Below are 20,492 nucleotides of genomic sequence, written 5' to 3' on the forward strand. Positions count from 1 at the left end.
AAAAGGTGAAACATAGCCTTTTGCTGCAACGTTGTGGAAATGGAAAGGTCATGTTAAGTGTACTAAGTATGTCTGAAGGAGAAAATGTTGAATCATTTCACTCTTTTGGGATAGGAGATAAAAAGCAAAGGGACAAAAAAACTCAATGTAATAAATCTGTGTTATGACTTCAGATCTGTTATTACAAGATTGAGAGTGAGGAGAGAATTATTATACTCTAAACATTTCAGGAGTAAAGATTCATATCTCTATATGTTCATAAACCATACTCCATCACCAATCTTATACTGTTATTCTTTATTATTTGCTTGACCGTCTTTATCCTTCTACTTCCTAACCTTTATAGTAGCCAACATCTGTTTTGCCAAGTTTAATTATACCAATAATTTTATTTGATTTTTACTTTTTGAAATTTTTTATTTTATATGCAAAAATTTATCTTTTATTATATATCTTTTATATTTTATACCCAGAACTATTCATTGATGTCAAATATATAAATTACCTAAGCTCTGGAAAAGTTTATAATAAATATGATAAGAAAAGAGCATTTCAACTTGTAAAGTAATTAAAGAACATGATAACACTATGTCCTGAAACTACAAATATAAACCTGCATCCTGAACAGATTGTGGGATAGGGGATATTTGTAAGGCCATACAAAATCATTGTGTCGGGGGGAGTAGGGTAAAATTGTATACTAGTAGCAAAAAGCTGTGATGAGTAAGAGTGAATTAGTTGCAATTGGCAAGTTATTTAGATATGAATTTGATATCCTTCTAGGAAACAAAAGTACCTTTTGCAGACCATAACACTTAGAATATTTTACAGATGCAAAATTCTATTAACATTTTATTGTACTTAGTATTTCTACAATAAAGGTGCTGTGTATTATTAACGTTATATATTAAGAGACGCTGAATTTTCTTTAAAATCTAAGAACTCGTGCAAATAAAGACTCAAATTTACAAGCTGATAAAAAGAATTGTAAATCTCTCAAAATTATTGAGCCTGGGAATTTGATATTTTAAGTAAAAAGTTCAAAGAAATTTAAAGTTTTTCACATAAATAAATAGGTTTCATGTATTTTAATTCCAAATGAAATTAACACATTTTATTTATCAATAAAAAATTAACACATTCACATAATTGTTTCATACTCATGACACTAGAAACTGATAGTATATTATTACCTTTCACAAGTATTAATTAAGATAATTTTATATTTAACATGGGTCATGTTGATAAATATAATATGAAATGGGTTATAAAGAATCCATATGTAGTAGTTCCTATTTTCGTAGTTATGGATATTTTTCCAAATTGCACAATTAATATCTATAAAATTTTCATGATAGAAGTAACTTAAATAATTTTTAAACATAAAAAACAGACTGAAACTCAATCATGAAACCCTTATGAAAAATCATGGAGTGAGAAAAAAAAACTGTTTTATGAACTACCTTGTAACCATGGTGTTTAAAGTAAGTAAAAAATAAATTTAAAAAGAAAACATAAGTAATATGGAGTAATCCTTAGTTGCAAATGCTTCAGAATCATTAACATTCTGATTTTACCAATTAATAGCAATGAGAACATTGAGAAAGTTGCTCCACTTCACAGTTTATTCACTGTAAAATATAGTAGGCTGCTCAGAAAGAATTTGGAATGTTTAGCAGAGCCATTCAGTTCATAATACAAACAGGCACTAAATAAATAATAAATATCATAAGAGCTAGTTATGTTTACAGTTGAAATACACACATATAAACATGTATAGATATTTATATATGCATAGATATATTTTGTTGTGCCACAAAAATCAATGTGTGCCATGAATATTTACTATATAATAAATTTCGGGATGTAGAACAGAGGCAAAGAATTATTATAGTACATCAAGTTAAAGCGAGTTGCAATCAGTTTGTATCTAGCAATGTCAATTTCAATTATGAAGTCACCAGTACTTTTTCATTGTCGGATCACTTCTTATGCACGCCCATCCTTGATAATAGCATTGCACAGAGAGCAAGAACTATGAGCGAGGAATAGACAGACTGTGGGATGCAGCAGATGGATTGAGTGGTAGGAAGGACCTATGCGTGCTCAGGATTGGGGGTGGGAATGTCCCTCATTCATTGTCACTATGTACCTTAAATACTACTGTGAATGATTTATAATTCACTTTGGCCACAATAAGAATTTAAAAAAATTTTAATGTTGCAGTACAAGGCTGGGGAAGAGGGAAATAAGGAATGGCAAAGAAACTCCCCCAGTTCTACCCCTTCATTTCTGAGCATTTAGCCTGGAGTTGGCTCCATCATCCTGGGTTCCCCTGAACTGACTCTGTCCCTTACTTCTGACGTCATCCAGGTTCCATTCTGAGTTGGCTGCTGTTACCTTACCAACCACTATTCCCACCTTCAGCCAGAGAGCTTCCACCTCTCTCACTGCCCCTGTCCTCTCACCTCCGGCTTCTCAGCTCTAGCTTCTTATGAAATCTTGTAGACTCTGAGCTTTGAGAACTCTCCACCTGCCGGACACTAGAAATCGAGCCTTCACGCACGCTTCTCTAAAGGTGTAGCGCTGCTTGTCCACCAGCACCATAGTCAACCCAGGGAACTATTGTCAAAGCCCCTTCTCTACCACGCACTATGGCTGAACAGCTATCACAGAGCAGAAAGGGCAAAGGATTAACCTTTGAGGGGAATGCAGCGGGCACCTCAAGTCAGGTTTCCCTAGTATCCCAAAAGCGGCCATTGTGGCGATCTCTGGTCCACTATCTCAAGGGCCGTGAGGTGGGCATGCATCTGGCTTGTCCCAATCTGAAGGACACAGAAGACAAGCTCCATTATTTCGCTGTGCAGAAGCTGCCAGAACGGCTGCAAGAGCGTGAGCTGTCTCTGGGCACCCTGAATAAGGTGTTTGCATCGCAGTGGCTGAATGCCAGGCAGGTGGTGTGTGGCACGAAGTGTAACACACTCTTTGTGCTGGATGTACTCACTGGCCAGATCACAAACATCCCAGTGATGGAGGACCGCAGATCCAGGCCGACCCGTATGCATTCAAATTGTGGCATCCATGCCATTGAGCTGAATCCCTCCAAAACCCTCCTGGCCACAGGGGGACGGAATCCCAACAGTCTGGCCGTCTACCAGTTACCGACCCTGGATCCCTTGTGCCTAGGTGACCGTCATGGTCACAAGGACTGGATCTTTGCCATCGCTTGGGTGAGTGACACAGTGGTTGTGAGCGGCTCCCGTGATGGCACTTTGGCTTTGTGGCAGATGGATCCTGAATTATACAACAGCAGCAGCTCCCGGTGCTACGATGAAGACTTCCCCGTGTATTCCCACATCTGCCCTAAAGATAGAGAGATCATCCCTAGAGCCACTTGCAGCCCCAATAACCGAAAGGTGAGGGCTCTAGCCTATAGTGGCAAAAATCAGGAACTAGGAGCTGTGTCCCTCGATGGCTATTTCCACCTGTGGAGAGCCCGGAACAACTTGTCCAGGCTGCTGTCAGTGAGGTTATCCTACTGCAGAGATAATTTGTGCCTGACCTACTGTGATGAGCCTTCGCTGTTTGCTGTGGGCTCCCAGGCCCACGTCTCCTTCCTGGATCCCCGTCAACATCAGCAGAACCTGAGACCTCTATGCTCTAGGGATGAAGGCACAGGAGTGCGTTCACTGAGTTTCCACCAGAACCTTGTCACCATCGGCACAGGCCATGGGTCCCTACTATTCTATGACATCCGTGCCCAGAATTTCCTGGAGGAGGTGACTCCGACCTACTGGAGCTGCTGTGCAGGACCCTTGGGCAGGAAGGCTAAGCTCACCTGTGGCAGAGGCTGGCTCAACCATGATAACCTATGGATAAATAACTTTGGTGGCTTTGGGGAGTTTCGCAATGCGCTCTACACACACTGTTATAACTGGCCAGAGATGAAACTTTTTGTGGCTGGGGGACCACTTCCATCTGGTCTCCAAGGAAACTATGCAGCCATTTGGAGCTAAAATCTGTTCTTTTCCAAGTGCCAAGGCTTACTTACATTCCACTCTTTTCATTTTCCTTCTACCAGCTGTAATAGTGTTTTAACCTAGTGATAATTACCAATAGAACTGGCCCAATTGACTTACATCGATAATTGTCATCAAAGAACAGAGAGACTGAGTTAAAGTGATCTCTTGGGCAACCAAAAAATGGCTTTAAGACATTGGTGTTAATCCCACCCACCCCCCCCCCGAACAATCAATTCCATCTTGTTTGCTGCCTATAATAAACAATTCTGGCTAATTCTGAAATTCTGTCTTCTTCAGTGTGTCACTCATGTTTTCTCCTCTAATATGGTTAGTCCCTACTACAATTGTGTAGCTTAATATTACCGGTATTTCAACAACACATTCATATCTTATGTATTTCAGATATAAGGTATTTTGATAAATCATGCTTTAAAGGTGTGCTCGGTGTTTAGGATTGATCTGAGGAACAGATCTGGGGTTGGTCATGCAATAGGAAAGATTCATAGCTCAACTCCAGTGAGAAAACTTATTTAAATTTCTAGCTTGCCCAACTTTGGAAAGAGTTTCATTGTAGTTTGAAAATTCAGTTTCCATTTTGTATTGCTCTTGCATGAGATAGCTTTAAAATATTTTCTTCTATAAGAAAATTTGCATGTCATCCATTCTACAAACCACAGGTTTGATTACTCAGTAAAAATTAACATCAATATTTTAAAGTTTCTATATTATGGTCCAATCTGGAGATATGTATAATATAGATTTTCAAAACTATTCAACACTGGACTATATATGATAGGACAATCACAGAGAAACATTTTGGGATATGCATTTTTTTAAGTTTAGGTCCCATTATGCTAGGTTGCTATTTATAGTATGGATGCTAAATTTTTTTGTGTATAATTTCTATTGCATACATAGATTATTATCTACATGGATATGTTTTAATTTCAGAAAAATTCAGTATTTTAGCAATTAATTGCTTGAAAAATTTACAGGTATTTAAATATGTATGCTTATGCATATGCTTTTATAGAGAAATTCCTTAATATTATTTATTAAAGCTAAAATTTTCCAGGAGTGAAGCAGAAATATCTACTATGCAAACATTACTTTATGTACATTTGTTTCTTAAAGTCAAACTTATGCTTCTAACAGTTTATCTGATAAAATAACATCTTCAATGCCATATCTAATCTTGTTATAAATTAAAGCATTTTGTTATTTTCTTTTTAAGGGGATTTGAAAAGTATTTTAGATGTTCAAAAATGAATATGTTTTATTTATGCTCAACTATACTATACATTTGTGTATATTTGTTAATACTATTTTTGCTATAAGGAAAACTTACATAGATATATACCAGTTTAATTATCAACTATATTGAATGTTTCAAACTTCTAACGAGGCTTCCTACATGGTTTTGATACTTTTTTATGTTTTAAACCAAACCCTATGATTTATAAAGTTGTTTATAATACAGTTTTTTTCGGGTATCCTACATTTCAAATCTGGTCCCATTATCTGTGTGGCCTTTCCTCTGCCAAAGTCTCAAGTTTCCAATTCCCTCCTCAAATCTTGATCCCTTGCCAAGCACACAATACTTTACTTTATATTACATTGTACCAATATATCTCTTAGTGTTTTTAGTAAAGTTATTATCTAAAGATTTACTGAGCTGTTTAGTTCAATGTTCTCTATTATTATTTTCTTTCATTGACCTTAGTGAGCTTAAACATAACTTTCTCATCAATATGCTGTAGTCCTAGACCATCAGTACTGTGAAATTAGTGCTATGAAATTGGGTTGTATATGAAGCCATGCACTGCAGGAGGTATGCAATTGGAATGACTCATTTGCTTGGTGTCTGAGTTATCAAGCTGTGAAGCTGAACTCTTCATATGCTGGAAGATGTTGAGTGTAGTTGGGGTGCATGGTAGACACACTATCACCTCCATCCTAAGAAAGTCCAAAGATCTCAGTCTTGAGATCAGGCCACCTGAGAGTATCTCCTTGAGATTAGTCCAATTTTAGCTTAGTTTCATTAGTTAATACATGCACGTGACTATAAAAAAGATACTTAGAAAAAAATAGACATTGTCAGTAAACCTCATTCCCCAGAATCCCTGATCTCCTTCCTGTAGATCACAAGTTGTACAATATTTGTGTGTATTAATTTAGTACTGTCTATTAATAAATAATATGTGCATGTGCACATATAATCTTAGAAAAATAGTAGCATCTATTATTGATTTTTTCATAAAATTTAAACAATTTTATTTTATAAAATATTCTCCATTCAAATGAATTGCATTGAATAAACCTGTATGGTTTGTATGATTATGTATGTTTTAATCATTACAATTTTCATGAACATATATAATACTTTTGAATATTTTGATCATTCTATCCATTTTGGTGAACTTGTATTAATTATACTTTTATATTAGCATTAGCTATTTTATGTTATGACCTAAGTATGCACATGTATATATATATATGTATGCAGAAATGATTATAAAGAACTGAGATGTCAAATTTATATTTAATGGTCACTGCTAAATTAATCCCCAAAGAGTCACTAAAATTTTAACCTCCTGTAAATAAAGCATGCATCCCTTTTTTGCCAGCCTTATTATCACTGTTGGCAAACTCAGTGTGCTTTGCTAACCAGATATTCACTTGATTTCACTAATTTGTTTCCAAGAAAATAAGGTTTAATTTATTATATTTGTAGTAAGAATACCTACTGGTTCTAAGACAAAGTTAAAAATTATTTAAGGAAACGAGAGCAAGCAATCAAAATACTGTCAAGTTCAAGGCAAAGAACATCTACAATTAATACATATTTGGGTTTGGATTAGAAGAGCATTACTTGAGATCGTCAGTTTGAGCCAGTAGTGCTTCTGGTTCATTTCACCTTGATTTTGTTTGTATTCAATGCATCACTTCATTGAATGGTTCAAATTTTACTTTCTTCAGATATCATTGAAGAAAATACAGAAGATGGTGAAAACCAGAACTATATTTGAGATAAGTGTAAACAAAAAAAAACATTGAGAAATGTGAGAAAATTAGTTGAATAATCAATATTTTGTACTTCATGGGGTACATAATATGTACACATTTTTAATATTTTAGGCATCTTTATACTGTATTTGATAGATCCTGAAACTGGTTACAATCCCATGAAAAATAACTGAAGGTTCCCTTTACACTGTATAACACTCACAGTATTTTAAGATGGATTACTTAGATGGAGATTATTGTCACAGGTAAGTGACATCTCACTACCTTTCTGATTTCATTTTGCCTGATTACTGAGAATTATTTTTCTTGAAACTGTTGGCTTCTTCAATGAAGTTCAACAATTTTTCTGCCCCATTTATTTGCGCTGCAAATGGTGCTCAGATATCACTCCTGGATCTGAACACAGGAATCGTTTCTGATGAAGCTCAGTGGATCATTCAGACTGTGGGGTAAAGAATATAGGCCTATATTCTGTACTAACCCTTTGGCCCATCTGCACAGATTTTGTTAGGTTATTTTTGTCATTTCAGAGGTGTTGTGTGATTTCCTAGCTTATTTTATATGTAAGAATTTTGTCAGGTGGATGGTGAGCAAATATGCTCTCCTATTTAGTAGAACTTTATTTTCAGTGAGAGGATGATTTTGGACCATACGTGGTGATGTATCGGGGTTATTTCCATCTCTATCCTTAGGTTTTATCCCTGTAATGTTTAGGCTATTATGTGTTTCTTGGAATTGAAACTATGTGGCTCACGTGTAAGACAAATGCTTGCAATCAGACAGTAAGACTTTACTATCTCTATACTATAGATGTCATTGTCTTTAATGACAACTTATTTTTTTTCCTGTGAGGTGGAAGATTTGGTTACCAGGTGATAGTGCTTAGGGATTGCTCCTGAAATTGATCAGCAGATTTTTTTGTACCAAGGATGAGATTACAATTGATAGCAAGCAAGGAAAATATTTAATCCCCTGTACTTTTCTTCAACTCCTTAATGAAACTTCTTTTTGCTGTGCAAAGCTTTATAGCTGTATAAAAATTTATTTATCAATTTTTGTTTCTGTTTCACTTTCTTTTGAACTAATATACCTGAATACATGAAGTAAGTTAATAAACTAGGCAGTATTTCTTAAGTTTTAGTCGTGCATTTTTAGGTTTCAGATGTAACATTCCAACACTTAATCTTTTTGAATTTTCTTTGTGTGTGCATGCTATGAAAAAGTACACCAATTTCATTCCTTTACCTGTGAATACCTTGTTCTCATAGTGTCATTTTCCAAAACTTTCCTTTATACTTTTAAGATCTCTATACTTATTATTGCCAATATGAGAGATTTACTTAGAGTTACAAATTTCATTCCACTGATCTATGTTTCTACTTGATTCCAGCTCCATACTGCCTCAATAACTATAACTTTTGAATATATATTATAGCCACATAACTAAAAGAATGTTTCACAATATATTCTGTTCTAAATATAAGTGTAAAAACAGATATAATATATGGAAAATATTTATTCCTCATTTCTCCCTAACATTAATCAAAGAATTTCTGAATCTATGTGATCTGACTTTAAAAGTTTATAGTCCCTGTTCAAGTATTCAATAAAATTTCACAATATTTAGCTTTGATAATAATAAGTAAAACAAATTACTTGTATTACCTTGTATGACATTTTTCTTTTTATATTATTTTTGCCATGCTTATCCCTCAACTGCTCATAATGTTGACACTTGTAATATTAACTAATTGATATAATATAAAGGCATAAGTTCATATATTATAAAATAATTATTCAAAGGAGTGATTTAGATTAATATAAGCAAAAGTATCAACTCAATGACTGTAATATTTCTTTCACTGAAATAATCTTTGTCTTAAATTTGTCAACTTATAGGTATAATATTAGGGAAGGAAAAATAATAGAGTGCGTAGGTAGTACTTGTTTGGGGCACTGCTACCTGGGTTTTATTCTCAGCACCCATATAGTCAGCCCCTTATTGCTGCCAGGGTTATCCCTGAGTTCAGAATTAGAACGTCAGAAATAACCTGTGTGTGGGCTAAAATAAAACAAAAATAAGAAAAGAAAATATATAATTACTTGTGACTGAGGTCATGAAGTACTAAATATTTCCCCTTTTAAAAGCCAACTTCCATAAACAGAGGAATAAACATATGATAATAGTGTAAGAACATTCTACTAAAAGGGACATTAGACAAGGGCATTTATTTGACCTTTTAAAAACTCGGTAGAATATATTATTTTTCTACCATGACTACAAGTAAAGTAGATATTTTCTTTTTCTGTTTGTTTTTTGTTTTTGGGTCACATCTGGCGGTGCTCAGGGGTTACTCCTGGCTGTCTGCTCAGAAATAGCTCCTGGCAGGCACGGGGGGGGGGGACCATATGGGACACCGGGATTCGAACCAACCACCTTTGGTCCTGGATCGGCTGCTTGCAAGGCAAACACTGCTGTGCTATCTCTTAGGGCCCCAAGTAGATATTTTCTAAATCTTTGCTGTAAAAAAGATTTTTACTACTCTGCCTATTTATTGGGATCTCTATATTTGCATAAATTTTCAGATATATAAATATTTATATTTAGACAGAGATAAATTTCCTTCAATGTTTGGAGCTCAGGTAATTTCTTATTAAAATCCTGAATCTTCTTTGTTTTACTTTATAACTCTCTGTGGGTGACTCACCCAGTTTCAAAATGAAAAACACAAGTCAAACTAATGGCTGAGCATTTCAGTCTCCTACAGTATTTGTTATTGTTGTGTATGCTTTCCAATTTTTCTGCCTGAATATTGAGTAATGGATGATAATTTGCCACTATCATTTTGTGAGAATATATACACATTATAATATCTGAGAAATCCAAATCTTTAAAACAAATACACATTCATTTATTTACTACTTTAAACAGTTGTTTGGGTAATAACTATTACCTTTGGAACTTTAAATGCACAGACATCAAGAAACAACGTATATACCATGTATTATGTGAACTTTAAAGAAAAGTGAGGTAGAAGAAGGGTGCACCTACCTTCCTGAAGCTATACTTCCTGAAGCTATACTATCAGTTAAATTCATATGCTACAATTATAGAGAAAAACAAAAATTGAGTATAATGATTTGTTCATTTACTAGTTAGCATATGTCTGCATAATAAACAATCAAGAGGAAAATTAATTATTGGCTCAATATATACAGGTCTGAGGCTGGAGTGACATTATAAGGTGTAGCATGCTTTCATTGCATGTGGCCAAAATATTTTTGATTCCTGGAAAGCTATATGACCCTCCAAGTAACATTAGGAGTAATTCTTGAGCACAGATCAAGGAGGAAGCCCTGATAACCATCAGGTATGGCTCAAAACCCTCTCCATAATGTACAGGTATATAAAAATGCTAAAGATCAAGTAGTGTGACACTTACTGCAGAGGGTCAAGATGTCTTTACCATGATTTTAATTAGTTTTTGACTTAAAATAATAAAATGTACATGTAATGCAATAAAAAACAAATGTTTTCACAACCTAGAATTAAAGCAAAATTATAACAATGTAGCTTATCTTATTAGCAAAATAGTAATTAGACTGAGATAACATTGTATATATCCTATAACATAGGCTAAGATTTTTATTGCATCCTCATAAAAGATTACTTATTTTGTTATGTCTACTGCTTTTAACATACAGAATTGTGAGGTAATAGGGAATGCTAAGATTATGGTAATTTGTTAGGTAACAATAGAATACTGACATGGTCTTGTCAATTTCACTTTCACGGAATATCAAATTTTTTGTCAAATATTTTCACCAACATGTAATATTTTATTTTCTGCTTAATATTTTAAGTAGTATAATTTTTTCATTTGAATTTCCTGGGGATTTACTAGGAATAGATTTATAGTACAGTGGGTTGAAAACTTACTTTACATGTGGCCAAACCAGGTTTTTTTTGAGGTCAAATACTAATTTATAGTCGTCACTATTTGTACTGATCATGGGACATTTTTCATAAGCATTTGGACTCATAAAACAATTCAACGTGTTGGTTATATAATAAGCAATTGTTGCTTTGTTTACATAATGCTAAAGGTTTGATTATTCTTTTTATAAAGAAATATTTTTTATTTTGACCAAAGTAATTTACAAATCTTTCACAGTAATATTTTAGGCACATAGTGGCATTGAATCAGGGGCATTTCCACAGCCAGTGTTGTCCTCTCTCCACCCCTGTTCCCAGCATGCATCCCATATCTCCCTCCTTTGACCCCGGGCTGCTAATATAAGTGTTGCCCTCTGTGTCTATCTTGTAGATTGGGTTTCAATTCTGTTGTCATTCCCAGCACCAAATATAATTCCCTGAGCCCATCAGAATTGACTGAACAACAACAAAAAAGGTGTAATCCCTGATCACTGTAGAATGTGATCAAAAACCAAAAAGAAAAAATTAATTTCCTATTGTTATAAGGTTTTTCATAATACAGTTGTTTTTTTCAGTTACAAAGTTGTTTATGATTGAATTTTAGTCATATAGTGTACAATACCCTTAACCAGTACACATTTCCCACCACCAGTGTTCAGTTTCCCTCATGCCAATAATTTCCCCCAAGGTCCCCAGGTTTCCTCCCACCCTCTGCTTGCCTCTGTGGCAGACCTCTTCCTCCTCCTTCTTCTTCTCTCTATCTTTATCTCCCACTGTTTCTCCATGTTTTCTTTTATGACACTGTGGTTGACACTACTGTAAATGAAGAAATGCCATGCACATCCCATTCATAGTAGTCCCTTCTCTACTCTAACTGTGCTCTCCGATCTTTGTGGCAAGCTTTCTGCCATGAACTGGTCCTCCTAATCCTCATTTTATAGTCTGTGGATATAAATGCAATTTTTATATATTTATTAAATATTGTATATATATAAATATATATCCCACAAATGAGTGAAATAATTGTGTCTGTACCACTCCTCCCGACACATTCAACATAATACTCTCCATATCATCCACATATAAGCAAATTAGATGACTTCATTTTCCCTAACAGCTGCATAGAATTCCATTGTGTAAATGTACCACAGTTTCTTTTTCTATTCCTCTTTCACAGACACATGGATTGCTTTTAGATCCGGGCTGCTGTGAATAGTGCTGCAATGAACATAGGAGTTCAGAAGGCTTTTCTGCATTGTGTTCTTAGGCTTCTAAGGTATAGTCCTAGGAGTGGTATTGCTGGGTCTTATAAAAAGCTCATTTCAAGTTTTGTTGGTTCAACCATGGGAGGTTATAGGAGTTCAAGAATCTGTCCACTTCTAGATTCTCTCGTTTTTCGTGTAAATATTATTAAAACTGTGTTTCTAGGCAAAGTCCATCTAATGTAGCTGGAAAACCCATCTTTCCCCCTACCCCACAGGTTATTGATTCACTGACCTGGGATGAAAATTGCTATTTCATATTTATATCTTTATTTGAAACACCTTAATTACAAATATGATTGTAGTTGTATTTCAGTCATGTAAAGAACACCCCCTTCACAATTGCAACATTCCCATCACCAATGTCCCAATTCTCCCTCCTCCCACCCACAACCCCCGCCTGTACTCTAGACAGGCTTTCTACTTCCCTCATTTAATCACATTGTTATGATAGTTCTCAATGTACTTATTTCTCTAACTGCACTCTTTACTCTTTGTGGTCAGCTTCATGTTGTGAGCTAGACCTTCCATCCATCCTCTCTTTTGTCTCTGAGAATTATTGCAAAATGTCCTTTATTTTCTATAAAACCTATAGATGAGTGAGACTATTTTGTGTCTCTCCATCCCTCTGATTTATTTCACTCAGCATAATAGATTCCATGTACATTTATGTATAAGAAAATTTCATGATTTCATCTCTCCTGATGGCTGCATAATATTCCATTGTGTATATATATACCACAGTTCCTTTAGCCATTCATATGTTGAAGAGAATCTTGGTTGTTTCCAGAGTCTGGCGATTATAAATAGTCCTGCAATAAATATAGGTGTGAGAAAGGGATTTTTGTACTGTATATTTGTGTTCCTAGGGTATATCCCTAGATATGGTATAGCTGGATTGTATGGCAGATCAATTTACAGTTTTTGGAGAAATCTCCAAAAACTCCAAAGTTTACTTTGTATAGGTCCTTCAGATCTTGAATCAAGTTGACTGCAAGAAATTTGAGTTTGTGTGACACTAATGTGAATGGGGTTGTTTACTTAATGTCCATATCTTCCTATCATTATTGGTATATAAAAAGGCCATTGATTAATGTGTGTTAACACATTAATTAGTGTGTTAATTTTGTAGCCTGCCACATTGTATATGCATCTAATATTTCTAGAAGCTTTTTGGTAGAGTTTTTAAGGTCTATGTAGAGTATCATTTCATCTGCAAACAGTGGTAGCTTGAATTCTTCCTTTTCTATCTGGATTCATTTGATAACTTTTTCTTGCCTAATAGCTATAGCAAGTAATTCCAGTATTATGTTGAATACTAGTTGTGAGAGAAGACAGCCTTGTCTTGTACCGGAATTTAGAGGAAAGGCTTTTAGTTTTTCTTCATTGAGGATAATATTTGCCATTGGCTTGTGGTAGATGGCCATACTGTATTGAGAAATGTTCTTTTCATTCCCATTTTGCTGAGAGTTTTTATCAAGAATGGGTGTTGGGCATTATAAAATATTTTCTCTGTGTCTATTGACATAATCATGTGGTTTTTATTTTTGTTGTTGATGTTGTGTAGTATGTTGATACATTTATGGATGTTAAACCATCCTTGCATTGCTGGGATGAAACCTTCTTGATCATAGTGATTGATCTTCTTGATGAGGCATTTTATCCTATTTACCAGGATTTTGTTGAGGATCTTTGCATCTGTGTTCATCAGGGCTATTGGTATATAATATTTTTGGTAGCATCGTTATCTGGTTTTGGTATCAAGATGATGTTGGTTTCATAAAAGCTACTTAGAAGGGTTCCTGTTATTTCAATTTCATAAAAGAGCTTGGCCAGGATTGGTAGTAGTTTTTCTTGAAAAATTTGAAAGAATCCATTATTGAATACATATGTACCTGGGTTTTTTGTTTGGGGGCAGACATTTGAATACAGTGTTAATTTCCTTAGCAATGATGGTGGTGTTTAGATATGTTACATCCTCCTTATTCAACCGTGGAATGTGACAATAGTCCAAGAATGTATCCTTTCTTCCAGGTAATCATGTTTTGTAGCATAAAGTTTCTCCAAGTAGTCCCTGATTCCCCTTTGAATCTCTTCAATATCTGTAGTGATCCCCCCTTTTGATTTCTAATAAGAGTTATCAGGTTTCTCTCTGTCTCTTTCTATGTGAGTTTTTTTTTGCTAATGATGTATCAATCTTGTTATTTTTTCAATGAAGCAACTTATGCTTTCACTGATCTTTCAGATTGTTTTTTGGGTTTCCACTTCATTGATTTCTACTCAAAGCTTTATTATTTCCTACTGTCTCCATATTTTTAGTTCCTTTTGTTGATCATATTCTAATTTTATAAGCTTCATTTTAAGCTATTCAGTATGGCCCTTATTCCTTCCTGATGCAAGCTTGCAAAACTATAAATTTTCTTCTCAATACTGCTTTTGCTGTGTCCCATAGATTCTGATAGTTTGTGTCTTCATTGTCAATCATTTCCAGGAAAGTTTTGATATTCTCTTTGATTTCATCTCAGACCCACTGGTTGACCAATAGTAGGCTGTTTAATTTTCAGTTGTTAATGTTTTTCTTCTGTGTCCTTTGGTAGTTCACATCTAACTTCAGAGCCTTGTGGTCAGAGATGGTAGCCTGCAAAATTTCTATCCTCTTGCTTTAATGGAGGTATGTTTTATATGCCAGCATGTGGTCTATCCTCAAGTATTACCCATGTACATTGGAGAAGAATGTGTATTTAGGTTTCTGGGATGGAGTGTTCTATATATATCTATGAGGCCTCTTTCTTCCCTTTCTCGTTTCAGCTATAGTATATTTTTTTGGGTTTCCGTCTGGTTATCCTGTCAAGTGCTGATAGGTCAGTGTTGATGTCTCCCACAATTATTGTGTTACCATTGATGTCCTCTTTCAAATTTGTCAATAATTGTATTAACATTTTACTGGTCTCTCATGTGTGCATATATTTTATGTAGTATGATTTCTCCCTGTTGTGCATATCCCTTGATTATTATGAAGTGCCCATCTTTGTTCCTTATAGTTTTTCTGAGTCTAATGTTTGTGTTGTCTGATATGAATATGGTCACCCCAGCTTCTTTGAAGGTATTGTTTGCTTGGATGATTTGCATATTCAGGTGTGTTTCTTGTAGGCAGCAGATTGTTGGATTCATCTTTTTGATTCATTCAGCCACTCTGTGTAATTAGTACATTTAGTCCATTGACTTTGAGGGAAAGGATTGTCATAGGATTTAATGTCATCTTTGTGTATAAGTTTGGCGTGTCTGTTGGTCTGTCTTGTCTTTAAGTAGACCTTTCAGTTTTTCCTTTAAGGCTGGTTTTGCATCCGTAAAATTTTTGAGCTGTTGCTTATCTGTGAAGCTATGTATCCTTCCATCAAAACTAATGTGAGTTGGGATGGATGAAGTATTCTAGGTGAAGCATCTATTTCATTCAATCTTGTCACAATTTCCCAGCACTGTCTTCTGGCCTTGAGAATTTCTTGTGACAGGTCTGCTGTAGAGCTTAAGGATGCTCCTTTGAATGTAATTTCCCTTTATGATCTTGCTGCTTTCAGTATTCTATCCCTATCTTTGGGATTCGCCATTGTGACTAAGATGTGTCTTGGGGTGTTTTCTTCGGATCTCTTTTAGCTGGTACTCTTTGGGCAAGCAGGATTTGATTGCATGTAGTCTTTAGCTCTAGGACTTTCTCTGTGTTGATATCTTTAACTCTTAGTTCTTCCTGGGGATCCCCTTCCTGGGCTTCTGGGACACCAATGATTCTTATGTTGTTTCTGTTGAGTTTATCAAAGACTTCTATTTTATTCTGTTAACATTCTTTGAGTATTTTTTCCATTGTATGATCTTTTGTCTTAAGGTTAGTTTCCAATCTCTTCTGCTATAAGGAATTGTTCTGCATTTTATCTTCGAGTTTACTGATTCTGTCCTTGGCTATAGTTACCCTGTTGGAGAGGCTTTCTATTGAGTTTTTCATATCTGTTATTTTAGTTTGAAGTTTTCTGATTTCTATCTTTGTGTTATTTTCAGCTAGAACTATGTTTTCTTTTATTTCCATGAGGATCCTCCATATTTCTATTCTAAACTCCTTATCTGAAAGATTAATTCAATGGTTGGTATTTTTTGGGTCATCAGAGCTATCATCTTCATTCTCTGTGCATGCTATTTTCCTGTGAGGTTTTCCCATTGTCATGCTTGTAGTGTGATTTTTTTCTGCATATTATGGTGTAGTTCATTAGTTAGAAAGAGTGCATTGCCGTGTTCTTTTGAATACTCTAGGAGAGAGTTTTATCTGGGCCCTTCTTGGCCCTCTTAGGAGAGGTTTTAGAAAACAGAAGAGTAGAGAAACATGCAAAGGTGACAGGTCCCCTCAGTCTCTCCCATTTGGAAATCTCACAGCAGGGCAGACCCCTCCTGCCTGTCTTCACATAAAAAGGATCTGCCTTTCTGCTGGGGCACCTTTCTTAGCCAGTTTTTTGCTCACTCAGTCTTTCTTGGCCTTTCAGCTTGGGCGCCTCTACGAGAGGGTTTTTGCTGGGTCCTTCTTAGTCCTCTCAGGAGAGGTTCAGGGGACAGAAAAGTAGAGGAACATGCAAAGACATCAGGTCTCCACAGTCTCTCCCAGTTGGAAATCTCACAGCAGAGCAGACCCCTCTTGCCTTTTTTCATGGACAAAGGATCTACCTTTCTGCTGGGGCACCTGTGGTCTTAATTTCCAGTTTTATTAAAACATGTTTAATAACTGATTAAAGTTAAACAAGAACAAATGTGTTCACTTGTAAGCATCTATTAAGGCAGATTAAGTTTTCTTTAATGAAATTATATATCACTCTTATTTAAAAACTCATAAAAAGATCTTTTCTATCATTTCTGTTAAATATATGTAAAGGGAATGAATATTTAATATGTGCATATATTTTATCTTTATACTATGAATTTATACACACCTACAGGACAACCTGAAAAAATATTATTGAGAAGATGAAATAAATTTTGTGAATTTTATTGATTTTCCATAAAATATTTTTATTAACTCAATTTTACTAATCAGCAATATTGATTATTAGTAACTAATTTCTTCCTACCAATAACTAAACAACAAAACGGAATAACCTTGGGGCTGGAGTGATAGTACAGCAGTATGGCATTTGCCTGGGAAGCTGCCTACACAGGACTGACCCGGGTTTGATTCCCAGCATCCCATATGGTCCCCCAAGTCTGCCAAGAATGATTTCCGAGCACAGGCAAGGAGTATCCCTAGCACCACCGGTGTGGCCCAAAAACAACAACAATAACAATAAAACTGGTATAACCTGAACGAAGTAAATTTAATAGTGTATTTATTGTATTTGGTATTAAATGCTTCCCAAATTCCTGCTATGCCTTGAAAATAAATAGTATATGAATATCAATTTTTAAAATCATTCTTGGAAGATATATATATAGTTTACAAATTTACCTGCTGAAATCAGTCTATTTTCCTTGGTTATTCATTTATTATAAAATAACAACTATTGTATGTCAGCATATGCTTTCTATATAAAAATGACTATGAAAACATGTAATAAACAAAAAATAGAATTAAAGTCACTTAAACATTAAAATAGTTATTACTCTGTTCTATAGTGAGTTTACATTTTTTGTCAATGACTTCCAAATTTTCACTAAATATTGACAGTGTTTAGAAAAACATATGATAATGTACAGATAACAAGATAAGCTCTAGATATATAGCAGGGCATATGCCATCTTATACTACACTCTGTTAACTCTAATTCATCAATATAGCCATGCCTATGGTAAGATTTCTGAGTACCTCTTCAGGTTACATAAATTATGAACCTAAATCCAAGTCTGATCTTCTCAAAGTGGAATTTTATTTATCTTACTTTTTAAAATTGTATGCTATTTTCCCCTTTTGCTCTTTGCTCCACACCCAGTGATGCACAGTGCTTAATTCTGCTCTTCACTTGGGGATCATCCTGGCTGTGCTCCGGGGACCATATGGATTACCAGGGATTTAATCTGAGTTGGCTGCATGCAAGAAGGTGCCATAATTAGTATACTATGATAACTCTGGTCATAAAATTATCTTATTTTAAAACAACCAAAGAAATAAAACTTCCCAGAAATTTCTATGTTCTTTTAACTACTTCCCAATTTTGATTTGCGTTCCTATGAAAACAGAGCCTGAAATATGTGCTGATACTTCAGAAGTGATTTCATGAAACTTTCATAAGCTAAGGGGAAATGATGATATATAAATAGAACATGATCAACAAATTAGGGCCTTATAAGTAAATTTAACATTTTTAAGAACATTGTGGAAATACAAACAGGGATGAGTTTAGTTAGAGAAATAACTAGATTTTGAACTATCCTAATAATGAGAATGTATGAGGGAAATAGAAAGCCTGTCTAGAGTACAGGCGGGGGTTGGGTGCGGAGGAGGGAGATTTTGGACATTGGTGATGGGAATGTTGCACTGGTGATGGGTGGTGTTCTTTACATGATTGAAACCCAAACACAATCATGTATGTAATAAATTTGTTTAAATAAAAAAATAGAAAAACATTGTGAAAATAACTTTGAGTACATATATACCAACTTTGGTATGCCTGCTATGATTTACCTTTCCTGAAGAAACTAACTCCCTAAATCATCTGAAGTCCAGTGTCCTACTTATACACCTAGCAGAAAAGTCGGTGAGTTCTTCTAAGTTGGAGGGAAGGTTTAGGACATAAATCTGAGTACAACAGCATAACTTTTGATTTGGAATCTGCTATTATTTATTCAATAAGCTTCAAGATGGCTTAAAAATATAAGTGTAGTAGCATTGTGTGAGTGAAAAAAAACCCTCAAAGTTTATTGGCAGTCTCCAACATTGACAGAAATGCAGCAATAATGGTTTATGAAATTATAATGTGGCTTATTCTGAGTTGTTTAACCTTTTTAATAATATTAGGTTCACTTTTCCTTTATTTATTGAAAATACAAATTCTCATTTTTAAGTCATATAATATTTATAAAGCTTCCTCTAATTTTATTTTCTATTGTTTAGAATTTGTCACTCATTTCTATTACACATTAGTAGGACACAATTTTATTTTAGTACTCAATTTAATTATCTCAAAATTCAGTTGTAAGATGTTCTGCTCCTCATATTCCATTATCTCATATAATTTTATCTTATTTGTGTTTTGAAAATTTAAGTTATGATATAGTTAGTATACCATATAATTCATTTATCATCTTTTTTAAACCCTCCTTATCCTTTAGGTGTCTTAATTTTGTTACTTTTCATTTCAATTTCTTACCAGTGATTGTGCTGAATTATATGCTAGATCTTTAGAATCTTCAAATTTTCAAAGAATTTTTTTTTAGATTCTTCAAATTTATTATCTATGTTCTTTATGTTGAAATATCCGATGCTGAAGTTCAATGCCATTTTCAAAATGTTTGCACCAATTTAACTTTCTATTATGATTGGATGAGAATTCCTTTTGTTATGCACTATATCCAACACTTGTTATTATAGTTATTAAGGAATGCATTGTCATAAGTGTGAAAATGTATGTCATTGTGGTATTAATTTGTAATTCCCTAATGATCAGTGATGATGTACCTCTTTTTTATTTAATTGTATTTTATTGAAACTATCGTGATTTACAATGTCCTTTATAGTAGGGTTTTAGACATACAATGAATCAAGGCCAATCCCACCACCAGGGTCGACTTCCTTTCATGAATGTTCCCAGAGTCTATCCCATATCACCAAACTTTGCTCCTTAACCTGCCAGTATAACAGGATCATTTAAAGTTTAGATCGTTAGTGTTTGAGTGCACCTTTTTATATGCCTATAGACCTATGGAGGAGTGTCCATTCTGTTTTTTATGTATTTTTGTTGTGATATTTGATTTATGTTATTAATTTGTAATAATTTTTATATATCTTACATATTAACACCTTGTTTTATATATAATATACAAATAGTTTCTCCCATTAAATAGCATGTATTTTGGTTTATATTTGCTTTGCTTTACAAAATTTTCCAATTTAATATTATCCCAGTTATTTATATTAACTTTAATTTCTTATACTGTTGGTTTTCCCAAAAACATTTCTGAAAATAAATTCATGCAAATTTCATCAATATTACCTATGTCCTTTATGGTGTAATATCCAATGCTGAGATTTATATTCCTTTTTGAGGGATTTTTTTTGTT

At 34.4% G+C, this 20,492-nt stretch overlaps 1 protein-coding gene across 1 annotated transcript; it reads left to right on the top strand.

The window, feature by feature from the left end:
- The first annotated feature begins 2,654 nt into the window (after positions 1 to 2,654).
- LOC125999003 (DDB1- and CUL4-associated factor 12-like protein 2) lies at positions 2,655 to 4,016 on the top strand. Its single transcript, XM_049767011.1, has one exon. The coding sequence runs from the start codon at positions 2,655 to 2,657 to the stop codon at positions 4,014 to 4,016; it is 1,362 nt and encodes a 453-aa protein (XP_049622968.1).
- Positions 4,017 to 20,492: the final 16,476 nt, after the last annotated feature.

Source organism: Suncus etruscus, chromosome X (genome assembly GCF_024139225.1).
Source record: "Suncus etruscus isolate mSunEtr1 chromosome X, mSunEtr1.pri.cur, whole genome shotgun sequence".
In the NCBI taxonomy this organism is placed as follows: domain Eukaryota; kingdom Metazoa; phylum Chordata; class Mammalia; order Eulipotyphla; family Soricidae; genus Suncus; species Suncus etruscus.